This window comes from Aquila chrysaetos, chromosome Z (genome assembly GCF_900496995.4).
Source record: "Aquila chrysaetos chrysaetos chromosome Z, bAquChr1.4, whole genome shotgun sequence".
Taxonomy (NCBI): Eukaryota; Metazoa; Chordata; class Aves; order Accipitriformes; family Accipitridae; genus Aquila; species Aquila chrysaetos.
In genome coordinates, this window is record NC_044030.1 from 61,779,733 (window position 1) to 61,807,267 (window position 27,535).

The window sequence follows — 27,535 nt, forward strand, 5'->3', positions numbered from 1 at the left end:
CTCCCAAAGTTAAAACTGCTAGTAGCAGCAAAGACGTTCTATTAAAGTTCCACCATTTAATTGTAAAATGCTTATTATCCTTTCCAAAACCATCCTAATGCAGTTTCATTTCTGCCTTGAAACTCATATGAGATGACAGATTATTCCCCTCTAACTGTGCACAAATTATTATCAGAGAAACGTCACATTGTCCATGATTTGAAGCACCAGCAACCACACAGGAAAAGATGTTCTTTTCAGTTAAACCTTCATTCATTCATGCATGCGTTCATTCATTCATGTTCAGGTGAAAGAGGAGCAAATATACAGTTGCCAATGCACACAGCTTTTGAATTATCAACACTTATCATTGAGCTATGATATATTGAGCCATGGGCAAATATTGGAAAACAACATGATTTAATTTGCTGTCACCATAAGTGAGCTATATAAATGATTGTGACTAATACTGTAACGTACTTTTGTTGATCGTACAACAGCTGCCTTTGTGTTTTTTAAAGTATAAAGTATTTTACACTTCATAGCAAGAAAAAAGTTGAAAGTGTTTTGTTGTTTAGAAGCTATGCTTTTATGATTTGTCCCATTTGCATACCATCTTATATCTGACAGTCCTTCAGAAATAATTGAGAAACTTCTGCATAAATTAGAGCAAGCCTTGAAGCAATTATTGCTTTCTTTACTGATCCATGCAAAATCAATTCTTGTGTACACGTAGGATTTTCCCTGACTTGCTGACAGAACACCACCATTGTAATGACTGCCAGTGTCAGGATCAGAGTACTGATATATGTAGAACCATTAAAATACATAAAAGTGTTAACATTGAGTCAGCCTTCAAAAAACCCTGGATCGTGTGCCCCCCAGTTAGTCTATGATTATTACATGGGAAACAACCACATCTGAATAGCAAAAAGTTAGAAGGCCAGTTTTACTCTCAGAGCAATTTATTTCAGTCTAACTTGCCTCAAACCTCTCCTTTTTTTGCATTTAAATGGAAGTTTCAATCATTTCTTTAGAAAGCATGTAAAGAAATTCAGGATTCACTGGTTTTAAAAGTGTTGCATCAATGTAGACTGTTTGATATTAACTATATATGGAATTTCAAATTTCAACCATGGCTCTGAACCAAAGGTTCTTCAGTGCTTCAAACAGCTACTCCCATTTATTTACATCATTCAGACCGGGTTCTTCGGACTGCAGTGTCAGTAGTTCTGAGGAAGTATTTGAAGTCTTTCAAACAGTTCGAAATGGTTTAACACTTCCAAGAAGCCCTCTTAACGCGTCCACCCATGGAAGCAGGATTTTGTGACTGTGGTTCAAAGCCACACCCTACTGACAGCCCTGGTCGAACCTCTGTGGAAGACATCTGAGAAGCCATACGCTTGGCAAGCTATTTATCATGCGAACAGGAGAAGGGTACAAGAGAGTAAATTTGTGTTTCACCACATAAGCCCCAAATTTGAAGGCTTTCTTGTTACCTTCGCATCTGCATTTCACTTTCCAGGCGAGACGGGCTGCCCTGGCCCCCTCTGAGGGGGGCAGGGGCGGAGGAAAGGACAGGCCACGCACCTCCTCCCGTCGGGCACCGTCCGCACGATACCGAGTAGCCCCGAGGCGCGGTTACCAAACGGCGGCGACCCTGGCCGAGCCGGCGCCTGGGAGCTGCCCGGCCGGTCGCCGCTTTCTGAGACAAGGCACCCCGCTCCCGCCATGGCCGCCGGCACCGTCCGCACGCCCCTTCCAGCTGCCGCGCGAAGCCTGCCACAGGCGGGAAGCCCCGGGCCTCCCTCTTCCACGGCTCCCGGCTGGTGCTGACAAGCGAGGGCGGCAGGACAGAGTCCTCCATCACCCCCCATCAGCCCAGGTGGAGCAGCGAGGCCGACGGGCGCCCAACACACCTCACCCGCCCCTGGCATGGGCTCTTCTAGCCCCCCCGCCCTTCCGAAATGGGCGCTCCCAAGCCCTGCTCCCGCCCTGCCTCCTGCCCGTGCCGGGAATAGGCGCTCCCCCCTCTCCTCCAACGCCGTCCCACCCCCGTAACCTCACTTCCGGGGCGGCCATTTTGGGAGGTCGGCGTTCCGTGGCTGGTCGGTGCGGGGGGGGCGGGCCCGGGCAGGGGCCGCAGCGGCTGGTGACAGCGGCAGGGACGGGTCGGGGGGGGGGGGGAGCCGGCGAGTGTCGGGGGCGCCGCGAAGGGAAGAGCCGCCACCCGGTGAGCGCAGGGCCCGGCTGCCCCCGCCATGTCGGACTTCGACAGCAACCCCTTCGCCGACCCGGACCTCAACAACCCCTTCAAGGTGAGGCTGGGGGCGGGGAAGGGGCGGCCGTGAGCCTTCCTCGGTGTGGCGGCGGGGGGGGGGGGGGGGGGGAGAGCGGGCTGTGCCGAGCCGCGGGCATCCCGGGGGGGGGGCCCCGGCCCTTTCTCCCGCTGCTTGTGGAGGGGCCGCTCCCTGCCGCGGGAGGTGGGGAAGGGCCGGCGGTGCGGGGTAGCGCTGGCCACGGGCGGGGGGGGGCGCTGGCCGGCAGCGGCGGAGGGGGCTGCCCGCCGCGAGGCTTGGGGCACGACGGCTCTGGGGAGGCCCGTAGGGTAAGAAGGGGTTTTTTGGAAGCTCTGGGAGCGGGCATAGCCGCTTCACAAGTTCAGGTTACCCTGTTTCCTTCTGTTGCTAAAATAACACAAATAGCGTTTCGGGTGGATTGTTTTGAAGGGAAAAAAAGTAAAAAAGGTTTCTTGATTTACGCGGTAACTTTGTGTGCGTATAATACTACTACAGTCTGTTTTCTTCCGTTTGACTGACCCAGATAGTTAAGCTCAGTGAATTTACTCCTTTTTTCCTCTCTAGCCTCCTCCCAGCCTCCGTCAAGCTTACTTGGTTTTTGACGTTAGTTCTGAAGCATGCAGGGTACTGATGGCTGGGCATAAGGTCTACCCTGCATCCCAAAATGCTGTTTTGTAATGTATTCTAAAGCTTTTAGTTTTCACACTATTGACTTGTCATACAGCTGAGAATTGTTTCTTCACCCGCTGTTCTGGCTTCAGCTGTCAAAATGAGCTGACCTCCTTAGATGCTTCCCCTCCTTATCATTTCTTCCTTTGCTATTTGAATCCAGTTCAACTAGTTTATTGAGCTACTTACTTTAATAATCTTACTAAACTGTTTTTTGCTGCATTTTATTTCATGCTGATGCTTGTGGAATGATTGCTGGAGGTCACTTATTGATATGTGTGTCCGTCCGTCGTCCCCCCCCTTAAGGGAAGGTGAACCTCCAGGGTGGAATGCAGTGGATATGCAAGAAATCTGTTCCATAATAATTCCCTAAGCAACATAACCTGCAACCTTAGATGTTAGCAACACCAGGGGAGCTTGGTATGCTGACTCTAAGAGAAACAACACAGAGGGTGGAGTGGAGACACTGGTCAGGCTCTGTGATACCACTGCAGGAGTGGGGAACTGGAACTACTGGAACAAGGATGGAAGGTCCCTGCACTGAATCCACTGAAGCAAGGAGGTGAAATAAGGGGAGTTCTGTCAACACTATTGCCTTACTTCTGAATTGTATCTTAAGTACCCAGTTCTGGAGTAGTGACATGCTAAATCATGTTCCCTGGGTGAACTTTGCTCATTATAATCTCATTATAATAGCAAAACACACCTCCATCCCAAAAACTACCCGCCTCCGAGGTGTGACCACCCCTCACTGAGCATGCGCTTTGAATTTTCTCTAGCATATACCTTTAAAAGTAAAGTGAGAGAACTTGATACCAATCAAAGTAAAGGTATGTATGACTAGAGTCACTCAAGCTCCACCTAAAAAATAAGAAAATATGAAAGGGCTTAAGAGAGGAAGACTGTTAGGGAAGACAGCATGATAGACAAGTTGGGAGGACATCGCTGACTTCTGGGATCAGTCGAAGGGCTGAACCTCTCTTCCCCCCACCAAAGGGACACCTATTGGATGAGATTCAAACCTTCGGTTATACCGAGTGCCTCCCTGGGAAAGTTAGAAATCTCTATAGAGTTTTTCCATAATTTAATGTGCTTGTAGTCAACTGTACTATTATTTGCGTGTGCTTTGCAGACAGTGTATTTATCACCGGCAATCTAAAAGGACCTGTACTGTTGCTTTAATAAACTGCTCTGCTCATTAATCTAGTTGTAATAGTTCGTTAACGCAACCAAACTCCCTAAGTCTGGTAGTTCTAGTGCATTGAACGTGGCTAAGCTGACAGTGCAGTACACTATTAAGTGCATCTGTCATCGTGATAGTTCAACATATTGAACGCAACTGGACTTACAGCACTGAATTGGACATTAGTCAGAAATTAAACCTAGCTGCCCCCAGCCCTTCTGACATTTGAGGATAAGCTGGAATACAAGGGGGTTTATTTTCTGCCAAACTTCTTTACCCTTTAATGCAACAGATGCTTTAAAGCGCACACACATAGTATATGGCAGTGAGTTTAGAATGTCAGCTGGAATAATGAAGCCTTTTAAAAATTGAGCTGTCACATTTCAAGCATACTTCTGTGCAGGTAGCTACTGGAAGCATAGAGTTACTGACATTTTTTCGTTGGAATCTGTCTGAATCATTAGTTTCGTTTTTATGGTCATAAAATTTAGTCGATAGTATTCCTTAGGCTAGACGCTGTGTTTTTACTTGATGCTGTACACAGCGCAATGACCTTCCAGATGAATAGCAGCCCTGGCATTGAGGGCATTGCCAAAAATAGTTTGGACTGGCAGCAATGGCAGTGAGCTTTGTTCTTTTAAATACCTTTTGGCACAAAGCACTGAAAAGGTGTCATTTTTCTAGAATGTGTCTTCAGCAACAAAAATATGTTATGCTTCTCCTCACTTTTTGTAATAGTTATGAAAATAACATCTAGCAAAATTTTTTGTGTATAGATACCAAGAGTGGTTAGGGGTATTGGAAGCAGTACTGTTGCCCCTGCATCACTTACCAGCCAAGGTAGCTTGTCCTATGTAGTTTCTGAGACCTAAGCTTGGGACCTACCTCAAACATACTTGCAGTTTGAAGGCGATGCTTAAAGTGCAATAGTTTATTCCAGTTTCTCTGCAGGGAAAGACTTCTGTTGTAGCTGTCAGGTAGAATACACGCTCTACTTCTCATCTGCAATGCATCACGATAAAAGGACTCTATAACAACTTCTCTGTAACTTGAAGCTCACTGTTAAGCACGGTTCTGGATTTCTTTCATTTGCAGAAGTTGGTTTAGGAAAAACTGTATGCTTTTCCTTTTTCAGAGGCTTTTTTCACTTCCTTCAATCTTTCCATCACATTCCACTGCCCACAAAAGGTAATCTTGCATACCTTTACTCGTCCACACATTTAACTTGAAGGGGCAGAAGGCCTCATATATAAGCCAAACCTTGTTTGTCATCTCGTTGGCATAACAGCTTTGAAATTAGTGGGTATTCATGCATGTCTGCATTTAAGTTTTTTTCTCACCATGTGCTTTAAAATACTTTACCTGTAGAACTAGTATTTCTAGATGGACCCTGAAACCTAAGTCATGTTGTCTGAACACCTTATTCAAATGTACTCATATTTTTATTTGTCATTGCTTGATAATTTAATGTATGATGTGATTAGTTGTTTTCCTTACTTCTGAAACCACTTCCTGTGCTAATGTAATAGCACAAAGTATTATGGCAGAGACTGGGGGAGGGCGCATCACGTGGAAGAGTTGTTGCCAAGGTCTAAAGATAGATCCTTCTTTTTCTTAAATATTTTGGTTTTACTAATTCTCTGTGATCTACTTGAGGTTTCCTGTGACTGTTCTCATGCCTTTTAATAAAAAGATTTCAGCAGAGATTCTTGCTTGATGTTGAATCAAATAAATATGTTCTCTGGGAAGATAAAGGTAAAGCAGAAACATCTAGTTTGCTCAGTATTTTGGGTAGTTAATTCTTTTGGAAACCTGAAATTAAATTAAGTTTCTGCTTTAGTATCTACTGGAAGTAATGAAATTTAGTTTGTAAAATAGAATTTCTTCTTTCAAGTATTAGCTTACTTGGATGGATCATAAAACATTGTTGATTTTGAGACAGTGGCTACTTAACCTCTGCTTTTTCTTTTTTTATTCTTTAAAAAAAAACAAACCAAACTTGAACTGAACCCAAAGGCTGATATGCTTTTGAAGTTATAGTGTTCCTCTGTAAATAGCCGTTGTCTGGATGCTGTACCAACAAACCAAGACATGTTTTGGTTTGAAAGACAGGAGGTAATGAAACAAACAGATAAGTAACAGAAGAAAATGCATCCATGTACCATACAAATGAAGACATGATAATCCTGCTATAATTTGATGTAGCAGCATTGTGAAGAAGTACACATTTGTTGTGACCTCAAGTATCATAAATGAAAGCAGACTAATAATGAAAGCTGTTTCATTTCTTTCACTGAGAAGCACTTGTCATAACTTGTGAGTATGAATTCACATTTGGTAAAGTTCTCACTGACAAATGTTGCAGTCCCACAATGCCCGAACAGGGTGAGCAGAGCAGATCCAGCGATGGTAACTGTGTTCAGCCAAGAGTCTAGAGTGCTAGACAAAGCCATAGAGAGGAGGCAGATCTGAGCCCAAGTTAGAAAGTCAAGTCAGGGGCAGGATCAGGTCCAGTGCAAATAACCAGGGTCAGCCAACGGTCTGGTGATGACCAGGGAAGTCCTTAGTGATGAGGTGGGTCTGACCACCTGGGAAGTGATATGGATACAAAGGTTCTGAAACAGCAGTCTCTCAAAATCCAGTGTAAATTTCACTTAATCTGAAGCAATTCAGCAATTCACATACAATAAAAATGTGTTGCTTCTGTAGTTGTGTTTCTTTTTTTTTTCTTTTATAAGTGAGTGATACTACTACAAAGAGAAGAAATTCTTTTTTTAAGTGGAGCTATGAATTTCACAGGCCTTTGTGGCTTGGCTGACAGACTGTAAAAGGTTTGTGGGCTGGCTGTTACAGTCATCCAAATATATGAAACGGTTACTTATGAGTGACTGTGGAATCGGGACTTTAAAAACTGTGTTCTGTGATTAATTGGGTCGGTTCATCTGATGTATTTAGAACTCTGAACAGGTGCAGGTATTTGATACTATAGAAATTATGGTAGGGCTGAAAACTGAGATACATTTCTGTTTAAATGTGAATGGTGACCTTTAGGTAAAAGCCAAACCACTATGTGATATGGATGAAGTTTTAAACAGAATGGCCTGTCTTGTTCAGTTTTAGTGTGGAAGGGCACAATCATGGAAACTCTCAAATGTATGTAATGTTATTTATGCGAGTAGTTTCTTTGGGTGGGATTAGGTATCCAAACTGTGGTTAGGTTTGAGTTGTTGCTCCAAAAAGACACAGATCTTAAGTAGTTCTGTCATGACTGCCGTTCTTGTGTGGATGTCCGAGATGCTCTGAGATACCTAAAAATGGCATTAGGCACCTGAATTGCTCTTGCTGAGGTCGCAGGATTACTTGAGTCACTAGAGCTAAGTATATGTTAGAGCTTAAATTTACTGCAGAGGTAATTCCAGTTTTAAGTTGGATATTACACTTAATCTGACTCACATGAGCACAAATTAATCTTCCATCTGGTTTGGCAGGAAGTACAAGCTGGATATTTGATGCTGAAGCTAATAGTGCAAATGACTGCTACCTTGTGTGGCAGCAGAATCTATAACGTTTACACCTTGATTGCTCAAGTGAAGCTAAAGTGATAGAAACTTACAGGAAGAAAGAGAAGTCTTAATTATTTTTGAGGGATCAGGACCCTGATTTCTTGATGTGTTTCTGCAGTATTTGTGCTTTAGAATTCAAAAGTTGTGTTGTGTGCCTATATGCATAACTGAGTTTTAATTCTTTTATATGACTAAAATATACCCAATTAAGTTGTCTGTCTTTAAATTAGTAAAGGACATAAAATACAAATATTTTTCTGACTTTAATACTTGGTTTCCCTTCATGACCTGAAAACTTACAAATTCCTCCAAATCTTGTGTAATTTAATGCTGAACATCATGGTATTGGAAGTGTCCTTTAGCTGCCCTACATGGTAGTTAGCTTTCAAGAGTATACTTCATCAGTCCTGTAACTGCACTCTAATCTATTAAAACTATGAAGTGTTCTAATAGGTATTCAGTAACAGTTATACCTGCATTTTTTCCAGATTTTCAGTAAAGTGTTAGCACATATTGCATTACTATTATTATTGCACTATGTATTGAGATTTAATATTACAAAGAGGAATGTAACACACATCTCAGAGCTGAGGAAAAAGATTTGAGAATAGGTATGAGATGGAGATGATGCTTTGTTAGGCATCCAGTACTCCACTGCAAGATGGGGCTGGTGCAAGTTTTAGGACACATTGGCCTTGTGAGCCTCTGAAGTTCTTTTGGCTTCAGAGGTGGGGAATTTACCTTGCTTAGTACCTCAGAACCCTTTGTAGCTCTGCTTCCATGAGGTAATGTGGCATGTAACGGGCACTGCATGAGAACCAAGTATAAGAACCAGTTGGCTACTTTTGTGCTGTCCTATTCAATAATTGTGTTCTGGTAGTGCTAGAGTGAAAATCTTTTGAATATCATTCTGTGAGAGGGGTGGGAAATGACTGATCAGTGAATGAAACGTTAAACTCGAAATTGTGAAAGAACTGTTGTAGCAGTTACTCAGTTGTTTTTTGTTTTTTGGGTTTTTTTATTATTATTATTAGAAGTACAGAAATAGTCTTTATTTTGCCTCTAAGTCATTAATTCCTCCAGGTGTTACATGTGTAACCTTTAAGGACAATTCTTTCTTGTAGTAAGTGGTTTTTAATCATAGGTTAAAATATATTATTGGTGGTGCAATACATAAGGCTTCCTTTATATTGTTAAATGTAAACTGTTTATACAGCTAATGTATTATTAGAATAGTGAAACATGAAATCTCAATTTAGTTGCTGTTTGTGAACACAGTTTCTGTACCTTTACTCATTCTTGGGCCTGGGATGATGAAGAAAGAAAGCATGAAGAACCAGCAATGTTTGACACTACATCAAAACGTCAGTAGCTTCTTGAAACTTAACTTTTCCGTGTGCAGCTTGTGGCATGAGCAGGGAGGAAGTCTTTGGGGAGTTTAGCTCTTTGATTTATACCAAATGTTTACTGAACATGTACAAATTGCAGTTTCAGAGACTTCATCTGGCTGAATGTAGTGTTATGGGACTGAAAAACACATCCTTCATGTGCAGGCTATCTTCTTTTCCAAGTGTCAGGTCCTAATATAAAAGCTGAAATGCAGCAATTAACACAGGAGTAAGAAAACTTTGATATCCATTGCTGGCCAAATAAATTTTTTTCTCCCAATTTTATCCTCAAAAGCTAAGCTTTGTCAGAACTCTCTCCCCCAAAATGCTCATGAGGACATACTGAAAGCAAAGTATATCATATGGAGAGTTTAAACTGAAACAGCGATAGCTTTGATTGCTTTCCAGAACTCATTTATGAAAAGTGGGATGGATAGTTTTCTCTTTGCGAAATCAAAAACCTCAGACCTGCAAACATAGTTTCAGGCATTTTTTCATTGCATTTTTGCTTAATTTTCTGAGCTGGTGGTGTGATCTTGGGAAGTACTCAAGAGAAAGCAGGAGTACAACTGTTACTATAAAAAAAACAAAACTCAGGATGAATTCTTACTGGAAAGTGTACAATTAGTGTTACTCACATTTAGAAAAGGCTAATACGAAGTGGGTATAGGGAATAAGTTGTGATAATCATTGAAGAGCTTAACTTGAAATGAATAGAGCTTATCCTTTTCATGTAGCAAAACAAAGCCTTTCAGTAGGAGTGGTAGGGATAAGACATCCTTGTTGGTCAAGATTGACTTTGCTAGATTTGTGGATCTAATCTCATGATTTCCCCAGGGTGGATTCACCAGTCTGGATTCGGTCCTGTTAGACCTCTGGCTTCTGCTTCTATTCTATATACAGTCAGAGTTTTTTTAAAGAGTAATATCTTTGCTGAGCATGTTGGGTAGTTTGGAGGGTGAGATAGGGGTTGTGTCTCTCTTGCTTTCTGGGAACTTTCAAGCACAAAAACAGGGAAAATGCATAGCTAGGTGAAGCTGGTTCTGGAAGAGTAAATGCCAAAGAAGTTGGCAAAGTGAAGGCTGGTTGATACCAGCAACTGGTAAAGCAGTTAGCTTGGATAAACTTATTTGTAGGGATCCTGAAGTAGAAGAGAAAAATTTTATGGTGACAGAGCTTAAGGGTAGCCAGTGACTGATGAGGGAGGTGGTAGGATTGATACAGTGAATTATTGATAACATAAAGAGACTTCATCTTCTAAGTGATGCGGGAAACTGTTTTCTCAGGTCACATTGCAACTACTCCAGTCATTAAGAGATCATTCTTAGCCCTTGAACTTAATGTAGAACTAAGGTCAAAAACGAAGATTTCTACAGTTGTTTTCAGTAGCTTATTCTTCCCTTGAATATACTTAAGGAGCTATGTAACTGATAAGGTGTTTTCCATATTTTCTTTTTCTGACTTCATTCACTAAAAGTAATTAATCCTCTTCATTTAAAATCTTCATTTTTTGTATTCATAGTATATTGTTTCTCCTTAGTCTTTTTTCCCTAGGACTAACCAGGTACTTCTGTCAGTTTACTCAGATATTTGGTGCTGTCCTTTGAATTCCATGTAAATTTAAAAAAGAAAGGGGAAAAAAAAAAGAATTCTGTCACTTCTAAGTGCAGCATTTCAGTTTTATGCTTTTTCTGAACAACATGATTATTGTATTCTTTTGATGTATAATATTCCTGGTATCCAAGTCTTGGAAGATACTTAGTTGTCTTGCTTACTTGCCCTTGTCAATCAGTGTTAAAAATTGACCTTATTATCCCATTTCCTTAGCAGTTACAAGTACCCTCTGTTCTTTTCCTTGTAAAAGTATCTTATGCATTTTTCCCTGTACCTCTTACCTACAATTTTTTTTGTTCTACTTAGGTTATGTGATTTTTATTTGAAATTCTTGTTTTCAGATGCTGATGTGTTGCAAAACAATTATAATCTCTATCCAAATCAGGGTTTAGAATGAGTGTTTATAAACCCTGTTTCTTGACCTCTGCAAGAAGATGTTGCTTTTACTTCCCTGCTTGTCCTTGGGAGCAAACTGAACAATAGTAAACTAAATTTAAAGTTCTGTGCAGAGCAGTGATGTCACTTACTGAGTTCCACTTAGGAAAAAAAAAAGGCAACGCAAGGTCATATCATGTTTGTTATATTTTTAGCTGGTTTTTTTTTTTCTGCTGTCATTCCATGGTAAATTATTTGTGTACAAGATAAATGCTTTGGTCTTTTTGGTAGAAGAATGGGTGTACCTCAAAAGTGAAAACTTTTTTTAACAACATGAAGCACAGGTCGGAGGGGACGATTCTGAGTTCACTACTTTCTCTTCCCTTAAATCAAAATCACAACAATGTAAACTTAGCTGATGGTGTTTTTCAGAATATGATTGCATTAGGTATGCTATCAAAGCATTTTACTCATGGTGGAACAATATTGGACCCATTCCCAGTGAACAGTAATACAAAACATCATTACAGATGTATCTACTTCTTCAGTCCTTAATTTGCTAATCTCCTCTGTATTAATGAAACCTGGTAGCTGATGACTAGTTTTGGTCTAAAGTTATTTGGTCTAAAGTTTTGTTTTTTTTTTTTTTAAAAAGCTGTAAAAACTTGCATAGATTGGATTATTCTGCTCCATTTTAAACATTCTCACTTGTAATTAACTGTGTTTGTACACCCTCCGTGATAAATGGGAATTTACTTAATTTTATTTATATCTGAGTGATGTGAGCATAATTTGTTAACCTGGCACAGGAGACATTTTTAATAGATCTATAGGTGCTCTTGTCAATGTGAGATGCAAATGTGTTGTGTTTTCAGTTTCTGTTTTGTTTGTTTGTGTTTCATTTTGGGTTTTTTCTACTGACTTTTCCATTCTTGATATAAATACTGGGGTGATTCTTGTACCTGACTCCTAGTGATTCAAAGAGTGTGATGCTAATCTTTGCTTTTGAGAGTGAGATTATAGGAGAGAAACTACAAGAAGTAGGTAAAATGAAAGATGAGTTGAAAAACAGTTAATTAAGTTGTGATGGTTTCTTACAACTTCAGTCTCCTGAACTAATTCAGATCTTGAAAATATCATCTGAAATGACGGTGTGTGTGACTTAAATGCACCAATAGCCACAGTACCTAGGTCTGAAAAATGGCCTCTTCTTAAATCCTCTTCCGTGGTTGGTATCACTAACAGTTAAATAAAAAGATCAGAAACGCAGGGGGCTGAACTAGCAGGAGTTTGGGTGAGATTAGGCTAGAGAAGGAAGTGTGAATTGGCAGGAAGGAACAAGGAGTTGGACAAGATGAGAATTACAGGGATCAGCACTCAAAGGAGCAGGGACTGGGGCTGGCTGGGTCACTGAGGAAAATCAGGTTGTGGCAAGGAGTTAGTGCAAGGGCAGGTCCAATTCAGGCAGAAGTACGGGTCCACTGTGACATAGCTTTCTCAGCCTGAGATTGGACAGGGCATTTTGCAGTTGCTGCATTCAGTGGATGACATCAGATATTTAAAGTCTGTCCCAGAAATTCCCAATCTTCTCTATTTGCAGAGGGTAACCCAATTTTTAATCACTTAAATCATGCAGGAAGTTGAGGTCTCTGGATATTTGATGGTTCCAGCCATGCTGCTGCTTTGTGTTGGTGTCTGTATATTATCAACTGTTGGAACTTGTCTTTATGGCTTTTTTCTGTATCTTAATATTAAAAAACAAAAATAACTAAAAATCAATGCATTTAATTTTATTATCTGGGTGGAATACCAAATATGGAAACACAAGTTATGCCAGCCTAGATTTACTTACTCCTATAGAATATTAAAGTTTTCACTGTTTTAACCACTAGAATATATGTCATGCAACATAGAAATTTGATAGCATTCATTTAAATGCCACTCTTTCTTTGAGTATGTGGTCCTGCATGACATTTATTGTTCGTATTCATTATTCAAACCTCAGTTAACTTCTGAATTCACTGTTTTATTATTCTGCAGCAGTGAGTATGAGTGCTTCACAGTTTTTCTCACTATTTAGACAAGTTGGCATTTGCTGCATTTTTAAAATGAGATGCAATGAGTGTAAGGTAAATGATTCAAAGTAATTCTTTGTGTTCTTTGGGATGTCAGGTCTAATCTCTTCAGAAGTGCTGTAAGTAGTGTTTTGAAACGTGAAGTGCAGCCCCTGTTGGTGTCAGTTGTTCGATGCACTGTAGGTATGCAGACCGGTTTGAAGTCTAGCAGCCTACACCTGGGCATGCAGACTATGAAGAGCTTGTTTCTTTCCATGCTGAGGACAGTTGTAGCATTAGAGAAGATTGCAGTGGATGAGTATAGGAGAGATACGGATCTCCAGGCTAGTGCTTGCCTCCTTCAACTCTGAGGTTTCTCTTCTTTTCCTGTGATCTCTGGTTTACTTCTTGAGTCTTTCTGCTTGTGGAAGAGATGAGGCCATGAACTTCTGTTGAAGTCCAGACTCTGTAATTCAGGTTTTCTGAGAGCAGAATTTGAATGCTACTTGCCATGGTGGGGTTCAATTTGTGTGTTTCAATACAACTATAATTTTTTTTTTCCTCTGGGTAATGGAAGTTTTCTTAAATAGAGCTGATAATGAGTGTCCTCCGAGTCAGTTTTTTTTCAGAGCTGCTGCTGCTACTTTTGCAAACAATAGCAATATTTGGCAGACGTATAGCAATTGCTAATTCAAAATGAGAATGGACTTCTGATGGAGAGCTTCTTGCTCTACTCACAGTATGTATTTAAGCATCCAACTTCTTTCTAGTACTAAGACTTCTGATGTAGTAAGCTTGTTTGGCTCAACATACATTCCCTGTCGTTTGTCAGTGTTAGAACGTCACAATAGCTCTGTGAAGAGATCTGAGAAACTTTTCTCCGCTTGGTCTTCTCTAAAACACTCGGAGAAAAAAGTCTTTCTTTGATCAGATATTTATTATTGTTTTCATATTGTATTTCTAAATATAGATTGCTCTTCTGAATTTGACTTGACCACTCACTCCTGCTTTTTGGAAATCTGCTGCTGTTCAGTGGCTGTCTCATGAGTCTGATAACGCTAGTTATTCAAATAATTGCATTTATTGTCCTTTGCAGGCACAATCGTGCACTCTTCAAACACAGAAGTTTAGCGTGGAAACACACTTTTTAAGCAGCTGATATAACTTAAAGTACTAAGTGCTATTTGAGTTTTAGTAATGTAGACATACCATTTCACTATGTGGCTGATGGTTAGCTATCACTAGTTTCATATGTGTCTATACTTGAACATTTTTATGTGTGGAAGAGGGAATGGTATGAGAGGATTTCTGGAAGCGGTACCATACTGAAAGCGTAAACAAAGAACAGTGTTTTATGGTCTGCTAATTCACGCTAACGTGTAAAGGCTAGAATAAGTGTACTGGGTCTGGAAGAGATGGAGTTAATTTTTTTCACAGCAGTCCCTGTGGTGCTGTGTTTCCTATTTGTGACCACAGCAGTGCTGGTAAGGCACCAGTGTTTTAGGTGTTGCCGAACAGTGGTTGCACAGCATCAAGCAAGGCCTTCTCTGTTTTGCGCTCTGCTTCCCCCTGGGAGTAGGCTGGGGTAGGGCAAGAGGTTGGGAGGGGACACAGGCAGGACAGTGGACCCCAGCTGACCAAAGAGGTATTCCATACTGTATAGCATCACACTTGGCAATAACAACATTGGTGGTGCTGGTCGTGGTGGTGGGGATGTTCCAAGGTAACCATTGCTCAGAGGCTGCCTGGGCGTCTGTCCGCTGGTGGGAGTGGTGAGTGATTGCCTTTGCATCGCTTGTGGGTTTTTGTTGCCTTTTATTCTTTTTTTCCCTCTACCTCTCCTCCCCCCTTATTAATCTGCCTTTTTCTCAACACCTACAAGTTTTACTTGCTTTTGCCTTTCTGATTCTCTCCCCTATCCACTGGGGAGGGCAGTGAGCAAGCACGTAGGTGGGGGCCTAGCTGCTGGCTAGGGTGGACCCACCACAGTAAGTTAAAAGTTTTTAGCTGTATATACAACTTTCTGCCATCCTGTATATTGAATTATGAAATTGTGTTATTAACTTCGTTTTTAACTTCATCTTTTTTGATCTTGTACTGACAAGTCTACTAAACTAATGCCTAATTCAAATGTCAGATTTAGTTCTTCCCTTATTTTTTATGATCTTTTTATTCAAGGTTTCAAATGATTTGTAGTTGAATTTTGACAACATTCTCCCCACACGTATACTTTCTCTTGGTTTTTTTGTTCATCTGCAGAATATTTTGTGCCAGTCATTTGATGAAAGAACATGTTACAGTGAATTAGTCCATCAGTTCATGCAAGACCTGATGAGATTTTAGTTGGAACAGTGTATTCAAGTCTAGGATGGTAACTAAAAAACATGGGAAACGTGGGGGAGACTGTCACCAGGGTGGCTTTATTGAAATCACTAATTATGGTGTAAGTCAAAGAGGAAAGCTGATTTTGAATTGCATGTAACATTTATAGAAAGGGTGATTCTTTTTCAGTCGCCATTAAAATAGTGCTTTGCAGCTAAGTGTATGCTTTAGCCAAAAGTGGTAGCATCTGATGTGACGAGAAAGGTAGTTTTTATGTATGCTTATGCATATGAATTTGATTAAAATATGCAACATACAATTTTTTAATTTCTGAAGCAATGATTTTCTTGTCTTAAACCTTTTTTAGAGTAAAAAAATTTTAATTGCCTCGTATTAATAAATCTGTGACTATAGCTAGTGGAAAAACCAGACTTATTCTCATTTGCTGTATCCATCAGGATTTTAGAGTTGATTGGTACGCTGCCCTTGTTTTTTTTTTTTTTCCTTAGCTGTAAATAAGTTGAGTGCAGCCATTAAGAAAATACTGTTCCTGCATCTGTAGATTAAGTTACTGCTGCCAAGACTAAGCTAATGCTGTAATATAGATGCTAATCCTAAGAATCTAGATTTTATTTTTCAGTAGCTTAATAGTTTGTATGTTTACTTAAGTGTAGATTAAGTCACTTACTGTATTTTTTTAAAAAATTAGACAAATATTTCATGTAGAAGTTTTAAATGTAGCTGTCTTTAAAGGAAATATGAATGTAAATGTATATAAATGCAAATACGTACCACCTTCCCAGTCTTTATCAACTCCAGTTTGTTTTCTAATGTTGAACTAGAATGTTGAAATTAAGAAAATAAGTATATCCATACCTAAGTTATAAATAAGTAAATAGTATATTTACAGTTATTTTGTATATTTGATGTACATATAAAATATTGTACACTTGTTTTGTGCATTTATGTAAATATAAATGTAACTATCCGTATTGAATACATGGATTTATTAATTTTCAAGAAAACTTTCCTTTCATCCATTCTTATGTTCTGAAGATGCAAAAACATTAAATAAAGGCACAGAAACAATGTAATGGAACCAGACATCACATGGAATAAGTGCAATTTTTCTTCATATGAAGTTAGTGTGGGCTATGGTAGTGGGCACTTCTGTTCTTCTGCAGAACAAAGCCTCCCTGTCTCTAGCACAAAGAATTCCTGAAGTAGCTTTCTCAAGCTAAACCTCAAGCAGTCTTTCTTACTGTATAGTTCACTGGAGGAAAAAAATTACCCTTTTTTCTTAATTCTACCAGTTCAGGTAGAAGGTGAACCAGAGGTGCTTTTGGCATTATGGGACACTGTTTCCTCAGCTTCATTTTTGGCAAATGCTTTTCCTATTCCTGAAGATGTTGGAGGTACTTCTGCATGGGGAAAACCAAGAGTTACAGAAAGCGCTTTTCTTCTGTTGTGCTTTTTGGGTGTATAGTTGTGGAGTCCAGTGGTCAACATAGCAGGATACAGTTTTCTTCCCTTCTCTACTGAAAGCTTTTTTTCCTTATAAATCAAATGTATGACAGATGGAGTTCCTTTTAGACTGTGTTAATCTAGGTTTATGAGAAGCTCAGAATGGAATGATGTCATTTTGGAGACAGAGAACGAGGTGTATGTTTACAGGCTTTTTTAGTGAGAACAAACCTTTTTTTAGATTGAAGCAAAAGCTGAGTTTTATATGATATAAATGTTGACTTGTTGCTTATGTACATGTGCATACATTGACAGAACTGTTTTCTCTTCTAGGATCCTTCTGTTACACAAGTGACAAGAAATGTTCCTCCAGGGCTAGATGAGTACAATCCTTTCTCTGATTCAAGAACAGTAAGCACATTTGTTTCTTAATCTTGCTGTTAATCTTTTTAGGTAAGGTTTGTGAGTTATTGTTTTCAGAGTTTGGGACTGATATAAAACATGTGACAGGCTAACTAGAGGTAATGGAAGATGTGTAAGGATAGATAGTCCCATCAAGTATCTGGAGGATTCAGTGGGTGGGTTGACTTAAGTGAGCTTTGACCTGTTAAGGATAGTGGCTCTCTGAAAGGGAGCCAAAACAGAACTGAGTTTTTCCTGTGTTCAGTAAGACTGCTGGTAGTTCGTCCTTACGCTTTTCTGAATTTTACTTGCTTTAAAGCTTGTGACCGTGGCCCTATTCCCCAGCGTCTTGCTTTTGATTTCCATTTCACTTAATAAAAGTGCTGTTCAGAATAAGAAAAACATTGCGTTTAAGTAGCAGTCTGCAGGCTATCAGTAGTTGTGCTGTAGTGAATGGAATAATTTATGCCCAAGAAACACAGTTGGGTTTTGCCTCTAATTTGTATAGTTCTAATTTACCTTGTGCTTATTGTCACCCATGGAGGGGAAAATACAAGGAATGGGGTAGCAAATTCATATTGTAAGAGCATTTTTCAGTAGTTACTTTTGACAGTGAAGATCTTGTGCAAGATGAGCAAAACGTATGGATGATTACTGTCTGTCAGTATAATTTATAAACATTAAAATACTGTATTTTTCAAATGTAGGCTTATTTCCTATGGCAAATCTGGTAGTGCTGATAGGGAATGTTGGTATTTGAGTCTTTGCAGTACAACAGTAAGGCTTCATACGGTGTTTAAAATGCTAGACTGGAAGAACCTTGGTTCTGAGTATGCCTTGGATCACCTGTTTAAGGCAGAATATTTACAACTAGCAACAGTATTAAATAAGTCTCCACAATTTTTTTCTCCAAACTCACAATGTCATGAATTATATTTGATTTATCTTTCTGAAGCTTGAATGGTTTCAAAATTGCTTTGTATTGACCATAAATTAGAAAGGCAGTCTGACATTTTTTATTAATTTTGTATTTATTTTTACATGCAGCTCTGTGGTGAAGGAAAACTGAAGTATATGGTTAAGGTTATCTGGCTTTGAACAATCAGTTGTTCCTGTATAAAAAATTCTAATTGCTCGTTACAGGTGTCACTCATATAGAAAAATCGGGAGGATGGAGGAAATCTTTAAGTCAGTGTTCAGATCTCCTAAGTATGTGCTATATTCATACACTGTCGTTCAATTAATAATCTATGGGATATTACCAAATTCATAAAAACTGTCTGTTGAATGAGCAGTTCTCTTTCTGTAGAGGAAAAGAACTTTGACAGGTTTTCTTGCAGAAAGCAAGACTGAAAGAATAAAGCATGTTCAACTAAGAGTGCAGTAGTAATTAACCTTTAGATGATACTCCCCTTCCTCTCTCTGTCTCTTGTGGATGCTGAATATGTAAGTATTTATTCTGTAATTATATGCTTTTGCAGGAATGTGCTTAGGTACCTGAGGATATGCTCACAATTCCATGTGCTCACCTCTGTTTTTCCTACCAGCTTTGTATGCAAGAGGAGAGCATACTATGCATGTACAAATAAATGTATGCAACAGCAGTGGAAGTGAATGCCTTTAAAGATTGGATGAACAGAGGTAGGAGCAGGGTCTGTGAATTTTGGGCTTGGAGGATTACAATGTCCTTCAGGGTAGGGATAGAAATTACTCTGCATTTTGTGTGCTGTGCAGAGTAAAAACATCCAAATAGTTTCTGGGGGCTTTGATTTGCTGCTGTTCCTCGTTCTACCTTTGTTGAGAAGCTGACTCATCTTGAACAGTTTTGTGCAGGTAATCCCACTTCTAACATTTGAAAACCATAATGGTGCTAGTGAGCAGAAAGGATACAAGCTGGTGGTAGCAAAGTATGTCCTGGAGATTTCTGTGCTTTTTAGTTTGAGAATTGCTGGTGTGTAAGACTTAAAATGATGTTGTTTCACTATGAATAACAATGTGTAATTGTAGTTTTTAAGGAAGCTGAGAATGGTATGCTTCAATTGGAAATCCAGATTTCTAGTGGTAGTGGTAAGATGGTAGGTATCTTGCAGTCTATAGCATTAACACAGCATTAACCTTCTTTCCCCCTTCCCTCCAAATTCAAGTTAATAAAGCATGCTGGAGTGCAAAAACACTTCTCCATTGCAAATCCAGAGAGGAATGTTTCTTCTGTGAGAAAGTGACTTCAAACTGTGAATACTGACATTCGTTATCTTAGCTCAGTTGTGTTCTCCCTTTGCCAAGGGAAATGCTTCCTATCAGCTCTTTCTTGGTTATCAGGATAGGGCAGAAAAAACCCCAGTAAATTCTACTTTTTCTTGGTATTCCTTATTCTAATTTCTTCTCTTTTTTTTTTTTTTTTTTTTTTTTTTTTAATTATTTCAGTGCATTCACCTTTTCTCGGTCAACTTGTATCCTTCACATCTGCAGTGGGAAGTTTGGTGGGAAAATAACATGTAAGACATAATGAGGAAAGTGAATGGGCATAGGAGATTTTAGGGCTCAAGTGTCACCAGCTTGGTATCTAACATGAGAAATCAGAAGTCTTTTTTTTTTTTTTTTTTCTCTTCTTACCAAATTTCAAAGCCTGTCTTATTTTTGATTGTTAAACAATGTTTTCAGTGAATGGTATAAATGTCAGATTAAATATTGTTGCCTGCATCTTCAGTGATTTTTATCTCCAGCTCTAACAGTCACCATGGAGATGACTTTGTGTCTTTTGTCGTGTTTCTGAAATCAACAAGGAACAGATGCGATCAGACAATTAGTATTTCTGCTTCATATTTTAATGAAACTACTGTTGAAGGAGGCCTTTAATCTCTTCCTCCTTCTACAAGTTTTGCTAATGCATGTTGAACTCCTCCGAGCACTGTGTATAGATGCATAACGTGTAGACACAATAATGCATATAGCAATCACTTTCAAATTGCTGTATTAAAAATTTGGAAGAAATCATTGGTAGAGTTGGGGTTCTTTTGTTTTTAAGAGACATATTTCGATAGGGTTTTTTTTTGGTTTTTTTTTTTTTTTCAGTAAATTCCTGGGCAGCTTCCCTCCTGTCTTGCATCCAAATTCAGTGAAGTGTTTATAAGACACCAGTTTGACCATCCACACCTGGCTTCTTTTGGAAGTCTTCTCCCTGCCCCCAATAAATTGACTACTTCACCCACATGGGGAAATCTATTCAAGAGAAAACTTCTTTTGAGCATTTATCTCCAGCCAACCTCTTCTCTTTGAGAGGTCATATAATTTGCTGCTTCTCCCAGTGCAGCTGTGAGAGCAAGGCATGAAAGAAAAAGATCTATCCCAGAAGTACCATTTGGGGTAGGAACAAAAAGGGGTGTTGTAAAGTGGGGTTGATTTGAATTTCAAGATATAAGTACCTTATTGTAATGTGTCAGTAAGGGTCAAAGACCATGGACCTGTGAAATAAAAGTCTCTCTAAAAACAGTAGACTTAGTTCCCCTATCCAAATATGGGTGGTATATCATGATATGATATGATAAAAACAGAATTGCTGACTGTCTGTCTTCCTGTGAATGTCTCATCAATCCTACGCAGGCTGTCAGTCGGCTATCTGTCTTCCATACCCAAATCCCTAAGCCACCAATAGCACTTGGACAGGCAACCAACAGCACATGGACAGACAGGTATGACAAAGTAAGTGCCAAGTCATAGGTTGCAAGGGACCTCTGGAGGTCATCTTCTTCAATCCCCCCATATTCAAACAGAGTCACTAAGTTGCACTGCTCAGCACCTCGTCCTGGGGAGTTTTGAATATATACAAGGATGGAGATCCTGTGACCTCATTGGGCAACCTGTTCCAGTGTTTGGCAGTTCTTACAGTGATTTTTTTTTTCCCCCGTAATATCTAATTAGTTTACTGTGTTACAACAAGTAACATGCTGTGTAATAAAAGCAGCATCATCTTCTCCCAACAGCCCCATGTGTATGCTGATCCATAAGGGAGTCAAAATGGATCTGTTTCATTTCTTATACTTAGTAAATTATGTGTTGATTATGGCAGAATTATACAGCTTTATTCTTGTATGTGAGTAAGCCAGACTTTGGTCCAGTAAGTATGAAATTAGGAAATGAAAGAATTTTTATGGGATGACTTTGACATTCTGCTCAGGTGAGAAACACGGATCAAGTCTTGTTTTGAAATTTTCATTATGCCTGCCATGGGGCCAAGTCTTCCAGGTTCCAGAAGAATGGATAGGACTGTTCAATTTGAGAGGGGAAGAAAGAGGCTTGACTTCTACTGCCCTGAACCCACCGGAGAAGCCTATGTCTACTTGTCTACTGAGACAAAAGAAAGCACAGTAGTTTTTGGGTACTCTGGTATGAACTGCATAAAATGTTCGTCAAGGTTAAAGGAGTTACCAGGCAAGTGCCAAGTTCACTGGTTTCCTTCAAAGATGCCTCAGCAATTTTTATTCCTAGGAATCCTATGTCAATAAAAATCAAAATAACATAGACAGAAGTACACTAACAGATGAGAATTCCTGTTCTGCTTATTTGTTATGGATCTCAGTGTCTTTATGAAATGTCCATTAATTCTCAAAAGTAGTTCTTGCAGTTACCTCATTTGACATCTTCAGGATTTTGATAGTTATTGACCAAGTGTCTCTCTCTCCCACTTGTATCTTTTGTGCTGATAAAACGTTTGAGGTGACCTTAGAAAGTGAGTGTTTGCTTTTGGCTCTAAATAGCAAATCAATTGCTCCTATAACTAACTTTAATCTGACCACTTGGTAATAGTATTTCCTCAATATGATTTACATTTACTATATACAGGTTTTGTGTGTATTAAATGCATATCCCTTGCAAACCTTTTAAAAACCTAGATCTGAGCTATTGCTTTCCAGAATGCCTCCAGTTTTAGACTTCATGCATCTTGTACAATAGCACTTGGGCCATTTCAGTCAGTTTTTCAATACAACAGCTTGCAAATACATTTCCATTTCAGAATGTAAGGAACCTACTGTATGCTAGCTAACATTCCAATAGATATTTTTACTGGAATTGTTTTGCAGCTCTTTTGTGAAGTTAGTTTAATTCTTAATTAAGCTAACGTCAGAAATGGCAATTAGAGCAAACTTGTGCTTAGTCTATATTTGGAAATTTATGTGAGACATTGACTTCTAGAATGGTGTTTTGTATTGCCTTTTTAATAACTGTAGAAAGAACTGTCTGCCTTACTGTTTTGTCTACCAAGCCAATAAATTACTATTTCTTTTACTTTTATTGAGTATGTTTTAATTGCATGTATGAAGCAACACTTGTTTTGAGTACCTTGTTTGCATTAAAGCTTAGTGTGCATAACCTCTATGCTCCCTGGTTCTTGTTTGTTTGCCTTGTTTGTTTGCTTTGTATGCATTTTTATTGAACTTCTGTTTTTCCAGTGATTACTGAATACTGGGAAATATATTTCTAGGACAAAAGAAGACATTAAGTGCTTTCCGACAAAATGTTATCACAAACCCCATTCTTTTTCCTTCTTTTTTTCTTGTACCCTGTACCCTTTCCTTACTACCTACATCAGTCCAATAATAGATAATCTTGTATGTCAGCTGAACTTTATTTAAGTCCATGCAGTTCTCCAGATCTGCTGCACAGTGCTAGAGCTTGAAGATGTACCTTCTCTGATTTCACTTCAGTACTTCTTGCTTCTAGAAAAATCCCAAACTGTACAGCTATGTTTTTCATTTTTTTGTTGGGGTTTTTTTTTTTGGTAGCCGAATGATTTTCCGAGGCAGCAGGATACTTCTGTTTGTTTCATGTTAAGTAGCTGTGGGATTTTTTTGCTTCTCAGCTTTGATTAGGGTTATAAAAATGAGTACTTACATTTGATAGGAAGACTTAGTGCAACCTGAATTTAAAATGGTTTCATGCTGGTCACTTTTTAAGAGCCATCTCTTAAGACCGTAGGAGCAGGCTATTCCAAAGTGTTGGAAGTCAAGCAAATGGGGCAGAAGGCCAGCTTGGCTGAGCAGGGATCTTCTTCTAGAACTTAGGTGGAAAGGAAGGTGTATGGACAAGGGAAGCAAGGACAGATGACATGGGAGGACTGCAGAGATTCTGTTTGCCACTGTAGGGAGAAAATTTGTGTGGCTGAAGCTCGATTATTCGAAGATCGAAATTTGTGCCTGCTGAAGCTGGCAGGCACTGTGGAGGAGAACAGAAAAGGCTTTTTAAAATATGTTAATAGCAAAAGGAGGATCAGAGATAACACCAGTCCATTACTTGATGAGGTTGGTCACCTCACAAATAGGGATGTAGACAAAGCATAGATGTTTAATGCCTTCTTCTTCTCTTTAACACCGATGATGGGCCCTGGGACCCCCGGAGCCTTGTGACGGGGGGCATGATAAACTCCCAGTGGACTCTGAAGATGTTTCAGACTTGCTATTCCAGCTAGATGCACATGAGTCTATGGGGCCTGATGGGATTCATCCCAGGGGACTGAAAGAGCTGGCCAATGTTATTGTGGGACCTCTGTCCATTATTTTTCAATGGTCTTGGGAGTCTGGAAAGGTACCAGTTGACTGGAAGCTGGCAATGTCCCAGTTTTCAAGAAGGGTAAGAAAGAAGACCCTGGTAATTACAGGCCTGTCAGTCTCACTTCAGTGCCTGGTAAAATTATGGGAAAGGTTATTCTGTGAGTTACTGAAAAACATTTGAGAGACAGCACAGTCATTGGTCATAGCCAGCACGGGTTCACCAGGGGAAAGACCTGCTTAACTAACTTAATTTCCTTTTATGACAAGGTCACCTATCTAGTTGACCAGGAGAAGCCAGTAGATGTGGTGGTTTTGGATTTTAATAAAGCTTTTGATACTGTCTCTTACAACATCCTTCTGGACAGAATTTCCAGCACACAGCTAGGCAAGTCCATAATACATTTGATGAGCAATTGGGTCATGGGTTGGACTCAAAGAGGCGTGTATATAGTAAATGGCGTTGCATCAGTCACCAGTGGGGTTCCCCAGGGCTCGATTTTAGGGCCGGTGCTCTTTAGTGTTTTTACAAATGATCTGGACGCAGGAGTTGAATGTACATTAAGTAAGTTTGCTGATGATACTAAGTTAGGAGGAGCTGTGGACTCCCTCAAGGATAGAGAGGCTTTACAGAGAGATCTGGATAGACTAGAGAGTTGGGCAATCACCAACCATATGAAATTTAACAAGAGAAAGTGCCAGATTCTCCACCTGTGACAGGGAAATCTTGCTTATTCGTACTAACTGGGGGACAAGAGGCTGGAGAGCAGCCCCCTGGAAAGAGATCTGGGGTTTGGGTTGATGGCAAGTTGAATATGAGTCACCAGTGTGCTCTGGCAGCCAAAAGGGCCAACCGTCTCCTGGGGTGCATGGAGCACAGCACAGCTAGCTGGCCAAGGGAGGTGATTGTCCCACTTGACACTGCGCTGGTGCAGCCCCACCTCCAGTACTGTGTGCAGTTTTGGGTGCCTTAATATAAGAAGGACATCAAACTATCGAGTGTGTCCAGAGGAGAGCAACCAAGATGGTGAAAGGTCTCAAGGGCAAGACTTATGAGGAGCAGCTGAGGTCACTTGGCTTGTTCAGCTTGGAGAAGAGAAGGCTGAGGGGTGACCCCATCGCAGCCTACAGCTTCCTCATGGGGGGCAGCGGAGGGGGAAGTGCTGATCTCCTCTCTCTGGTGACCAGCGATAGGACACGAGGAGATGGAATGAAGCTGTGTCAGGGGCAGTTCAGATTGGGCATTAGGGAAAGTTTCTTCACTGAGAGGGTGGTTGCTCACTGGAACAGGCTTCCCAGGGAAGTGGTCGCGGCACCAAGCCTGTCGGAGTTCAAGGAGCATCTGGACAATGCTCTTAGTCATACGGTTTAGTGCTAGGTCGTCCTGCGAGGAGCAGGGAGTTGGACTCGATGATCCTTATGGATCCTTTCCAACTTGAGATATTCTATGACTGGAATGCTTTCTTCATTAGGTTCTTGATCTATAGAAGATGATTTATAATACCTGTGCCTGTTATGCCTTGAATTGTGATCTTTGAATGTTAACCTGGAAAAATAAACACATTAAAGCAGTATTGAACTTACACCATTTGAGGTAGATTTGAGCACTGACACTTTGTTCCCTTGTGCGTGCATTATGAAGCCAAGATAAGTAATTACGAAAACATGGTAGTATACAAAAACATGCATGGCTTTTTCTGTACTTAATGAAGAAATGCTACTATATTTCAGCAACTGGCTGTATCCTGTGAATACAGTGGCTGGAATGCAACTTTTGCTGGGCTTGTATTCTTAATACATATAACAAACTAAGAGAAATTCTGGAGAGATAGCCAGCAATAATCAACAGTGGATGTTGAAGCAGATACATGATTTTTCCTTACCTTTTCTAACTACCTCTGATTCTCTTACAAGCTCTTTGTATTTTTCTAACATCATGCACTAATTCCGTCAAGTGATATTATATAACTCATAAGTGATATTAAACACACAATAACATTCATGAATGGTGTACACATACTGTAGCTCAAAAATAGCTGCTTTAAATGCACCATAAGAAGAGACTAACCATGCTGGCTTTTTGCTGCTTTGTCAAGTGTGCTACTGGGGTAAGACAGCCTTTACAAAAGTGGAAGATATTTTTGAAGAAAACTTGAGATTAAACTCTGCTAAGCTAAGTGTGAAACTGTAAGGCAAACTCAAAGCTCTGCAGAAAAACTTGTAGAACAACTTGAGAAACTTTCTTTCTGGGAAGCAGGAAGCAAGAGTACTAACAGAAGATAATGATGTAGAAAAAAGCTGAATTAATTGTTTCTTTACAGGGGAAGTGTCTTAAACTTGAATTCTCAACAGAATAGGCTTTAGAGAAGCGGTAACTTGCTGGAAATAAGTAGTCAGCTGAGTGTTAAGTAAACTAAGATGGAAAATTGCTAAAGCATGAATTGGAATGTATCTCAGCTGGCTTCATACCAGCAGAAGGCAAAGTGACAGCTGTCACACTCACTGTAGAAAAAGCTTTTAAAAGGATTCAAGAAATTAAAAGGCCAGAAGGTACAAATTCTTTACTGGGCAAGTAGGGGCGGGGGGGGTGTCATGGAGAAGTCTACTAATTATAAATGCTTTTTTGTTGGTTGGGTTTCTTGTTTGTTTAGGGTTTATTTTGTTGTTTTTTAGCAGACCTCTACACAGACAGGGGCTTTAACCTTCCAACAGACATGAAGTTGCATTGACTGCTTTGTCATTCCTGTGTTAAGTAATGGACTGTAGCACGCAGATCTAACAACATGAGACTCGGGGCAGCTGTTCTCTTGCACTGCAGTGCTTGAAATAATAAGCCTGAAGTATCCTCCTTCATGTTACTACAGTGATACAGCTGTATTGTTTTTGAGGGGCTGAGACCTGAAGGAAGACCATAATCCCATTCATATTATTACAGAGTATCCAAAGGTGTATGTGATTCTTAATCACGTACCAGCCTTGTAAAAGTCATGATAGCCTTTCAGTTGTTGCAAAACTCCGTGATGGTCCAAATAATCAGGTCAGTTATACTGGTTACTGTAAGGATATGTAGAATGTGAAGGCATCTGTTCATTAAGGTCACAGACTTTTTTCAGTTTAAAGGGAGTAATAAGTAAAAGGGAAAGCAATAAACAAAAGCAGAAACACAAACCTGATAGGTAAGTGGTAACAGAGACGAAATGGAAGACCAAAACTCTTCAGCCACTAATTTACGGGCTTTGAAGAGGGTCAACCTGGACTTTTTAACTAATAAGAAGGAAGAAACAAGATAAGCATGAATATTATGGATAGTCGAGGGGAGCCTGTGGGACTATGCAAAATTTATTAAGGAATATTTAGGGGAATAGTCAAAGATGTGGAGCAATGGGAGACTGGGGAGGAGCAAGGAAGAGACTACAGAAGAGGATGGATTAAAAGGGGCTGGTTGCATGTGAGTTGCTACCAGTCAGTACAGTTGTCTGACAGCCATATGCCTAATTGCTGCAGTTATTGTTAAATCCTTTCTTAACTATCTGTCTGTGACATTTCACTCTCTACCGCATCTGTGAGCACTGTGTAGTCTAGGTGCTTAGAACTGGAGGTACTAGACTGAGAGGCTTAGATACCAGCAACATGGTCAGACCCCAAGTAGTAGTGGTCAATATGTCTGTGGTGTCAACAAC

The 27,535-nt window shown here is 39.9% G+C and overlaps 1 protein-coding gene across 2 annotated transcripts in view; it reads left to right on the forward strand.

The window, feature by feature from the left end:
- The first annotated feature begins 2,104 nt into the window (after window positions 1-2,104).
- Window positions 2,105-27,535, forward strand: part of SCAMP1 (secretory carrier membrane protein 1) — a 48,895-nt gene continuing 23,464 nt past the window's right edge. Inside the window, exons 1-2 of one of the 2 annotated variants that reach the window (XM_030005828.2) lie at window positions 2,110-2,297; window positions 17,245-17,322. In XM_030005828.2, coding sequence (XP_029861688.1) covers window positions 2,241-2,297; window positions 17,245-17,322 — 135 coding nt within the window. In that variant the 5' untranslated portion in view covers window positions 2,110-2,240. Of the gene's footprint in view, window positions 2,298-17,244; window positions 17,323-27,535 lie in introns of both variants that reach the window. The other variant, XM_030005829.2, reaches the window with a different exon arrangement.